This window comes from Myotis davidii, unplaced genomic scaffold (assembly GCF_000327345.1).
Source record: "Myotis davidii unplaced genomic scaffold, ASM32734v1 scaffold194, whole genome shotgun sequence".
Taxonomy (NCBI): Eukaryota; Metazoa; Chordata; class Mammalia; order Chiroptera; family Vespertilionidae; genus Myotis; species Myotis davidii.
In genome coordinates, this window is record NW_006286673.1 from 4212946 (window position 1) to 4223389 (window position 10444).

Consider the following 10444-nt stretch of genomic DNA (forward strand, 5'->3'; position numbering starts at 1 on the left):
AGACTGCGAGAGGGCACAGGCTGGGCTGAGGGACCGTCCCGCCCGAGTGCACAAATTATTGTGCACCAAGTCTCTAGTATATATATAAAAGCCTAAGTGATTGTCCGACCATTCACCTGGCAGCTATGAGGCACAATGACCACCAGGGGGCAGACACTTCGACCAGTAGAGGAGGGAGTTTGATTCCTTGCGGAATAGGCCTTGGGTTAGGTTGCTCCTGGGGCACTGTCGGCCTTGAATCTGCTTCACCCTCACCCAGGACCCAGAGAGGAGGGAGGAGAGAGCCTGATTCCTCACAGAATCAGCCATGGGTTAGGTTGCTACTGGGGAGAGGGTGGGAAGAGATTAACCAAAGATCTTATATGCATACTAGAGGCCTGGTGCATGGATCTGTGCACTGGTGGGGTCCCTCAGGCTGGCCTGCAGGGATCGGGCAGAAACTGGCTCTCCAACATCCCCCGAGGGGCCTTAATTGCAAGAGGATGCAGGCAAGGCTGAGGGACCCCACCTGTGCACAAACCGGGCCTCTAGTTTATAATTATACCAGAAGCCCAATGCCCAAAATTCTTGCACGGGTGGGGTCCCTAGGCCTGGCTGGTGATCAGGGTTGATGGGATCTTCCAGCTGCCGGCCAGGGCCTTCCTTCCCTGGCTGCTGGCCAGGGCCCTCCTTTGTTCTGTGCTTCCCCCTAGTGGTCAGTGCACATCATAGGAAGCGACTGAACTCCCAGCCTCTGGTCAAACTCCCGAGAGGACACTTTGCATATCAGCCTTTTATATATACAGATACTTGAACAACATACTACTTGTTTTTAAGAAATGAAGCCTCTGGTGACATTATTGAGTGCCTCGGATATGCAGGGCAGTACTGCAATCCCCCTTATCTGAGGAAGATTATGTGCTAAGACCCCCAATGGATACCAGAAATCAGGGATAGTACCCTATGTACACCATTTTTTTTTCCTATATATTCATACCTGTTATAAAGTTTAATTTATAAATTAGATGCAGTAAGAAATGAACAATAACTAGTAATAAAATAATTAAACAATATACTGTAATAAAAGTTAGGTGAATATGATCTGTCTCTCAAAGTATCTTATTGTACTTTATTCACTCTTTTTTCTATGATGTGACATGATACAATGCCTATGTGATGAGATGAACTGAGGTGAATGACTTGGGCACTGTGACAAAGTGTTAGACTACGTATAAGGGAAACTTGAACACAAGCACTGTGATACCTTGACAGTGGATCTGATGTCCCAGATAGCTACTACATGACTAATGGCAGGTAGTTTGTGCAGTGTGGAGACGCGGGTCAAAGGGATGACTTATGTCCCGGGCAGGAAGGAAGGAAGGCTTTGAGATATTTCATACTACTACTCACAACAATGCGCAACTTAAAACCTATGAATTGTTTATTTCTGGAATTTTCCATTTAATATTTTTGGATTACACTTGACTGAAGATAACTGAAACCATGGATAAGGGGGAACTACTGTATGCTACCTAATAGTTTGTCTATTGAAAGTAGCCAATTCAAACATCTTTCCCAAAAAATAACTCTCCTTCTCAATTCTTAACTTCTAGCAGTGACAAGAGCCTCTTTTGTACGTAATTACCTCTGAAATCATGGAATAGGGAACTCTGATGGCAATCAGTCTGATGAAATTTGCTAGTCACGAAAAATCAAACTTAAATTCCCTTGCTCTGTAGATGATCTGCATGTATCTAAGTAAAATTTTGATCAAGAGAATAAAAAACAAAAATAAATGTATTTCACATTAACTGGAAGAGGGGATAAAAAATGTGAAACACATGCCGAAACCGGTTTGGCTCAGTGGATAGCGCGTTGGCCTGCGGACTGGGGGGTCCCAGGTTCAATTCCGGTCAAGGGCATGTACCTGGGTTGCGGGCACATCCCTTGTGGGAGATGTGCAGGAGGTGGCTGATCGATGTTTCTCTCTCATCAATGTTTCTAACTCTCTTTCTCTCTCCCTTCCTCTATGCAAAAAAATCAATAAAATATATTTAAAAAAATGTGAAACACAGATGTTAGAGAAAAATTATATCAAAGGTAGTAGAAGTAAAAAATCACAAATGAAATTGAATTTTCTTAATATGTGTTTACATATTAAGTATTAATAATTTTATCTTTCATTTTCCAAAAAGTTCAAAACATATTCACCGTGATTTTTCTTTGCTCAGAATTTTGATAAGCTATAGTTGTTGCCATAAGAGAATAGCAACAACAAATAAAGCCAATCACTTCTTTCTATGCCAAGATAAGGCATAGCTGCCAATGAGGTTAAATGGAAAAAAACACTGGATATGGGAAAAGATTAGATCAGAGGAGAGAAAGTATCTTTTGTTTCAAGTTTATTAGAAATTCAATTTCTCTGCTCAAATAAAACTAATCCTTGACTGTCTTATCAATTCCCTTAAACACACACACACACACACACACACACACACACACACACACAAACAACACTTAATGAACCAAAACATGACTAGTTGGGATTCAAGGTTTTTGAAGATACCAACATGTGGCTGCTACTGCAAGATAAGATTGTAACTACAGAGAAGACAGAAACTAAAGACACTGTGGCAAAGGCTTAAAGAAGACTTGAATAAGGATATAGAGTTTCTCCTTAGGCCTCTTAGGGCAAAGCTAATGTCATGGTACATTTAGTTTTCCCTTTAACATTGCTTTCACACTTATTTTGAACATGAAGAAAAAATTGGAGAGAGGGTGGGTATTCTTTTTCCTAGCAAGGATCAGTGACCTACAATAAAAAAATCAACTGAAAAGCTACACAAAAAGCAACATAATGTAGGCTGGTAGGTTAATTTTTAATTTTTTTAAATCTTCACTTGAGGATATGTTTTTATTTTTTTAATTTATTTTGAGAGAAACATCGATTGGTTCCTCCTATATGAGCCCCAACCAGGATCAAACCTGCAACCTATAAATGTGCCCTGACTGGGTATTGAACCCACAACCTTTTAGTGTATGGGGTGATGCTCCAACCAACTGAGCCACCTGGCCAAGGCAGATTAAATTTTTTTTAGATAAATATAAAATATCATATAATTTTTAGATTAGGAAATCTTAATGTATTTTTCAGTAAATATTTATTCTTGAAATCTGAAAATTACATATATTAAAATTATGGACAAAAAAGGGGTTCAAATGGAAAACAACCTCACAGAATGATCTGATCATAAATTCCTAACTGGGAAGGTCATGGTGGGTAGTCATGCCCCAGGCATATAACTTCTTTATTTTTGCCTAAAGCAAGCCCTATCCATTGTTTTTGTGCATCTAGGTTATCACACCTTTGGAATACCCACTTTCAGATCCCTCCTTCTAATACATGACCACCTTTTTAGACCCCTCCTTCTAAAGCAATGGTCACTCAAAGAGAGAACCTGTAATCCAATCCATGTGTGAACACGCAAGACTTTAGCTATTCTGTAATTTGATTCCTACCTTTCTTCCATCTTCATGTTTTACATTTCCTCCTTAATCTCAAATGCATAAAAGAAACTGCAAACTTTTTCTCAGCACCCTTTTTTTTTTTTTTTTCCTGTTGAGATCTTGCTTCTAGGTATATTCTCTGTTTGGCTCAAATAAGTTACTATAAAAATTCTCTACCAGTTTGGGTAGTCTTACATCTACAAAATTCAGTACTGTCATGTGGTTGGTTGATAGGAATAAGAAGGGAACCAGGGGAAAAGATATACTTTTCTGTGTATAAGATGCCCTCATGTATAAGATGCCCCCCACTTTTCCAACACAAAATTAAGAAATCAATATTTTAAACATTTTGCTGGTTTTCCTCTTAAGGCCTTCTTCTTAAGGAGTTGTTCTTCCTGTTTTCTCCACTGTCTGATCATACACTCAGTGGGAGAAGGTCCAAATGGTCTCTCTGCAGCTCTGTTTCCATGTTCTTTTGCTTGGCTGATTACATTCAGTTTGAATTTTGCAGAGTAAGACAATTGCTTATCAGTATTTAGCTTTTTATTTTTTGACAGCTTTATGGGCTCAGAACACTCCGGTCCCTGTTGCATCTGCACATTCTCCACCTCCACCTCCAATCATGGCATCAGCTGACATTTTAACAATAAGGCTCGTGATTGGAGGAAGCCTGTTTGATAAGGTATGGTCTAATGATTTTGGAAAAAAATAGCGTCTTATACATGGGAAAATACGGTAGGTCTCTAATATTCATTGAGGGCCTACTATATGTTGGCATTTTATATACAAAATGTCACTGAATTCACAAAAGAACTTTAAGAAGTGAGTAACATTATACCTATTACAATGATAACTTCTCTAAGGCAGTGATTTTCAACTGGTATGACACAAGAATTTTTAAAATATGCAATACCTGACTATTTAAACAGGGGTACTGTTCTCTTTTACCTTAGGTTGTCGAATGAAAAAATGACAGCAGCCAATACAACAATAGCTGTCTGGTGTGAATGAATCAAAATCATACCTATTTTATTTTATTTTTGACAAATGGGCCAAAAAATTACTTTGCTGTTGGTCGCAGAATTTTAGTAGTTTACATGTGCCATGAGATGAAAAAGATTGAAAATTGCTGCTCAAAGGGATTAAGTAATTAGTATGACAAGGCTAATAAAGTAGTAAAGCCAGGATTCAAACTTTAAGATGTCATACTCCATCACCTTTTTTATTGTTCCATAATTCTCTACTTCTTCAGGGGAGAGGATGTAGTGGGGAGGAGATGTATGGGGAAAAAGAGAAAGTGGCTGAGAAGAATAAAAGACAAAGAGAGAAAGAGATAGTCAATAGAGATAAAATGGAGATGAGTAGCAAGAAAGGGGCGGAAAAGATTTGAGAGAGAGAGAGAGAGCAAAATAGAGAAAGTTGCATGTGAGGAGCTGCTAGAAGAAGGGATGCAAAAAAGATCAGTTGGGAGACTACCTCTTTGGAATGTAGACTTCAAGAAAATACACAATTTTTACATATGTATTGGAATATCTATTAGCAGAGTTATTATTTTTGACATGTGAAAGCACTATAACCCTAGTACATTTTGACCAGGGTTTCCCAACTTCGGCACTATTAACATTTTGAGTTAGATAATGCTTTGTTGAAGGGAATGTTGTGTGCATTATAGGATGTTTAGCAGTATCCCTAGACCAGTGATGGCGAACCTTTTGAGCTCAGCATGTCAGCATTTTCAAAATCCTTAACTTAACTCTGGTGCCGTGTCACACGTAGAAATTTTTTTATATTTGCAACCATAGTAAAACAAAGATATATATTTTTGACATTTATTTTATATATTTAAATGCCATTTAACAAAGAAAAATCAACCAAAAAAATGAGTTTGCGTGTCACCTCTGACACGCGTGTCATAGGTTCGCCATCACTGCCCTAGAACCTACCTATTAGATGCCAGTGCCACCCCAGCAGTCTTATCAAAAACCTCTTGAGACATTGCCAAATGTCCCCTATGAGCTAAATTGCCCCAGTTAAGAACCACTGATATAATGATTAAAAAATGAACAAAAAATGTCTACCATATGCAAAATTACTCTCTCAGTTACTATAGTGACTGGACATTCTTGAGAACAATATGAGATTAAGTTTAGGGCCAAATTCATCTAAACTCATAGCTCTTGTTACAGTATTGCTTGCAAGCTGCATTAAAAGGAAGTGTATCTAGTTTTGAACTACACATTCTAAGGGAGGGCAGGATATTTGTCAGTGACTGTTTACCCATCATGTAGGAGAGCTCTTTCTATATATGAAAAACACTGGCTTTGGAGCTTGGAGACCTGCATTCTGGTCTGCTTTAGTACCACTTGGTTGTAGAACCAAGAACAAATCTATATATCTCTATGTCTATATCTCTACCTCTATCTCTATCTTTATCTCTAGCTCTATATCTCTACCTCTATCTCTGCTTCTACCTCTATTTCTATCTCTGTACCTATATCATTTATATCTATATATCATTACAGAGAGTACGATGAACACAGTGGTTTGTCTTGCTTCTCCTCTAGTCCTTTGCCACTCAGTGTTGGGAGCTTGTTAGAGATGCAAAATCTAAGGCCTCACCCCAGATCAATGAAATCACAATCTGCATTTAACAAGAGATGATTTGTATGCAAATTAAAGCTGAGGAGAACTGTTCTATTCCACCATCACTTTCTAACTGCGGAGTCTGCAAAACCTAAGAGGGGCATTTTTCAGGTTTCTTTCAGCTAGAGTTCTGGTTGAAAATTGGGTCCAAAAGCTAATTTACATGCTAATTATGTGTTAGAAGCTGCTGTAAGCACTTTACATGTATTATTAACTCATGTAATTCTCCCAACAATCCTGATGTTCATACAACTATGAGTCCATCTATATAGATGAAGAAATTGAAGGATGAAAAGTTAACTTCCTTAAATATCTATGAGCCAGCATTGATCTGAGAGTTCCAAGCATTGTATAAAGCAAAAAAAACAGAAATGAAGCATTACCATTTGAAAAGAAGCAAAATCAACCTTGTTTATACACTGGATGATTATATACCTAGAAGATACAAAAAGTCAAATCTAAGAGCTAATAGTATTTATTAATTAAAAAATTCAGAAGGGTAGCTAGTTAAAAACTATGTAAGAACCAATAGCTAGAAACCAAGAGCAAAATCATAATGTGGAAAAAAAATCCCTTTCATAATATCAACAAAAATATAAAAGTTTAATACAGACTTTAGTATTCATAATTATTTTAAAGGATTGTAAAACCAGGGAGAAAGTGAGTTATTCAATGATTAGGGAAAAAAAATAGAAGATTAGCTCCATACCTCACATTATACATTAACCATTCTAAAATGATTATATGCATTGGTAAAAAAACACACCCATAAACACACATATACAAAGAGAGAAAGAGAGAGAGAGAGAGAGAGAGAGAGAGAGAGAGAGAGAGAGAGAGAGAGAGAGAAGAAGAGGAGAGAGAATTGGTGGGTATTTAACTAACTGTAGAATTAAAAAGAATGCTCTAAACCAGCCGTGGGCAAACTACAGCCCGCGGGCCGGGTCCGGCCAGTGTAAAAAAAAAAGACTGTACCCTTTTATGTAATGATGTTTACTTTGAATTTATATTAGTTCACACAAACACTCCATCCATGCTTTTGTTCCAGCCCTCCGGTCCAGTTTAAGAACCCATTGTGGCCCTCGAGTCAAAAAGTTTGCCCACAACAAATATATATAGATACCTTGTATATATGTGGAGAGAGTACTGTGTTTATATGTAAGTGATATGTATGAAATTACCAAAAAAATTCCTTTAGCTAATAAAAGTGTATTGGATTTCTAAATCCAAAACATCATAAACAAAGTTATCAAGTAAACAGCAAACAGAAAAAATTATTTATAATCAATGTGAAATAAGGGATAAATACAATTCCAAAAGGAAAATGGTCAAAAAATATTCCTGGTGTGGCTCAGTGGTTGAGCACTGACCTAGACACCAAGAGGCCACTAGTTTGATTCCCAATCAGTGTATGTGCCCAGGTTGTGGGCTCTATCCCTGGGGGAGAGAGAAAAGGGGGAGAAGAGAGGAGGGGATGTGGGAGGGCATGTGGGAGGCGGATGATCTGTGTTTCTCATCAATGTTTCTATCTCTCTCTCTCTTCCTCTCCCTTCCTCTCTCTAAAATCAATAAAAACATATTCAAAAAAGAAATACAAATGTTTATATATATGAAATACAAATGTGTGTATACACACACAGGGGTGGGCCAAAGTAGGTTTACAGTTGTGAGTTGTCTTATTTATTATTGTATTATTATTTTTTTATTTATCTTTTTCTATATAAACTGTAATCCTACTTATGCCCATCCCTGTACATGGTTTAGAAAACCTCTACAGCAATGTCTTACAACAGTAAGATAGTTTTTGCCTAGGAAACTGGCCAAGATTAATTTATAAATTATATTGTTCTTTGCTGGCATGGATGGTTTCCAATCAGCACTCGAATATACCAATGATAGAAGTATACATTGCTGTAACCTTTCTTGAATGCAATGCTTTAGGATGTTTTGAAAGGCTTCAGAGTTTGACTCATTGACCTAGTTTTTTCACTTCTAGGAATCTATTCCAAAGTAGAACTGTGAGGATTTACAAACAAAGACTTTCATGACAGCATTATTTATAAAAGGAAATTTAAAGCAACGTCAGTGTGTTGTATTGGAGGAGTAAACTATTAGGCAGCCCTAGATATAATTTTTAAAAACAATTTTTGATAACATGGAAAAAATGACAAAATACGCTAAGTAGATAAAACAAGATACCAAATTCAAATACTACCTTAAAACGTGTTAAAAACATATCCCTGTGTATATATAACACATATGCACAAACATAAAAATATATTAATGCAGTAGTACCAAATTTTTATATTTTACAACAAAATATTCCTCAGTGTGGGATTTCAAATGCTTTTGTTTTCTTCTTTAGATCTTTCTATATTTCTACATTTTCTTAAGTACACATTACTTTGCTAACCATAAAGACCTTAAGGCTAAAGATCAATCTAAGGATCATGGGACCTCTCTAAGCTCCAGGAAAGCAAGGCTGTGAACTGCTGCATCTAAGTGGATGCCACTCACATTACAGACGTCTAATAAATGGACTGGGGGTTAGCCTCCCAGCGGTGCAACGGGGCAGAGGCTCTCGTACAACAAGACCCTCACAGCTGTAAACATATTCAGATCATCCCTCATGCACACAATTACCAACACTCATGTAGGGTAACTGTGCCCTGCCTTCAGTTCCTTGGGCATTTTGCCTCTCTCCTTAGCTTACTTCTCTGAGAGGCCTGACTCCTACTTCGAGACTTGGTCCATTCTTTAAAGTCCTTCTTTCCTAGGATACTTGATTTTAATCAGGCTTCCTTTGTCAACCATCCTACCTGGAAAGACCTAGGCCAAAAGGGCACAGGAACCTTAGTTTTCTCTCAGGTGGAGTGGCATCTAATGACAAATTGTAAAAAACCGAGGCTGACAATATCTCGGTTATTAAAATACCTATATTAATACTAACATTTCAGTATTACATGAAGTAAACACCAAAATACATAGACACTTTGATCTGGTATCATAATAACCTTGAGCCAAAAATTTGTGTAGTCAAATCTGATGCAAGAGCCTTCCAGGTTGAGGGAAGGTTATGAGCCTTTCAAAAAAAAAAAGAGGAAAGAAAAATCAGTGAAGGAAAGGATGTATGTGGAGGAGCCTTCGGCCTGGGGAAGAAATCCACTTCATCAACTTATCAGATAAGAGCAAAACTCTGCGAAGGGGCTGACAAAAATCACTGAAGAGCTGGTGGAGCAGAAGGCAGGTGCCTTCCGGAGCTATTGCGGTAAAGAGCGCCCCAGCGTAGCCCTGACCCAGATATAAAGGAGCTGCCACTGCTGCCGCCACCACTGCAGCCAGTTCTCTCCCAGTGTGCACGGCCACAAAGACTCTGGGATGCCAAGTGATTGAGCTAAGCAGAAAGGACAGGAAGAAAACCATCTCTGCCTCATTTCCAGCTAATTAGTTGTGGTTCTGTTTCTGTTTATATCATTGTTTCTATGGAAAAGTTCATTTAAATTCTAAATAATTAGTTTACAAACCAAGTTTTCAAAAATATTCCATCTGTAATGTAAAGTCAGTGTGTCCTTAAAAACACACGCATCATCTCCCTAAAGAAAAGCTAAATGAAACAACTCCATAGGGTATGTTTTATAGTTGTTAATTTCATTTCTCTTTCCTTCATATATCTTCATATCTGTAGCTACCTCTATCATTAATGCAAGGCAGTGCAGACAAAATTTTAAATTTCATTTACAGGAGCTAAAATAAAGCTAGAAAATAAGCCTTTGTAATAATATTACCAAAAAATGATTGATCACAAAAGCTTGCTCCTTGCACCAATGGGTTGGGTTGAACCAGGTTGGTTGTTGTATATTTTTGACTTCTTGGTAAGAAATTCTTCTTTGGTGCTGATAGAGGAGGAAATGCATAGCTCAGGCATTATTTTTAATTACTATGTAGGCTTAGAGGACATAAATCAATCCTGTGATAAAAATAACATTTTTTGAAGGAGTACAGAAAAGTGGATTTCCATGATATGCAACAGAAGCAGCAGGTATGCAAAGTGATATATGTTTTCTAGAAATATGTTTCATTCTTTCTTTCATTTCATGCTTTTTCTTTGTACCTTAAGCAGCTCTGGCTAGACCAGAGCAACTGACAATTCACAAAAGCTTACAAAAAGTATTTTATTTATATTTATCTTTTTATTGATTTCAGAAAGCGGAAGGGAGAGGAAGGGAAAGACAGAAACATCAATGATGAGAGAGAATCACTGATCGGCTAAACCCCCTACTGGGGATCGAGCCAGCAACCCAGGCATGTGCCTGAC

At 37.7% G+C, this 10444-nt stretch overlaps 1 protein-coding gene across 2 annotated transcripts in view; it reads right to left on the reverse strand.

Annotated features, from left to right (window-relative positions):
• LOC102762609 (chromosome unknown open reading frame, human C4orf32) overlaps positions 1-10058 on the reverse strand; it is a 25141-nt gene extending 15083 nt beyond the window's left edge. Inside the window, exon 1 of one of the 2 annotated variants that reach the window (XM_015560316.1) lies at positions 9915-10058. In XM_015560316.1, coding sequence (XP_015415802.1) covers positions 9915-10043 — 129 coding nt within the window. In that variant the 5' untranslated portion in view covers positions 10044-10058. Of the gene's footprint in view, positions 1-1624; positions 1762-9914 lie in introns of those variants that run through there. The other variant, XM_015560317.1, reaches the window with a different exon arrangement.
• Positions 10059-10444: the final 386 nt, after the last annotated feature.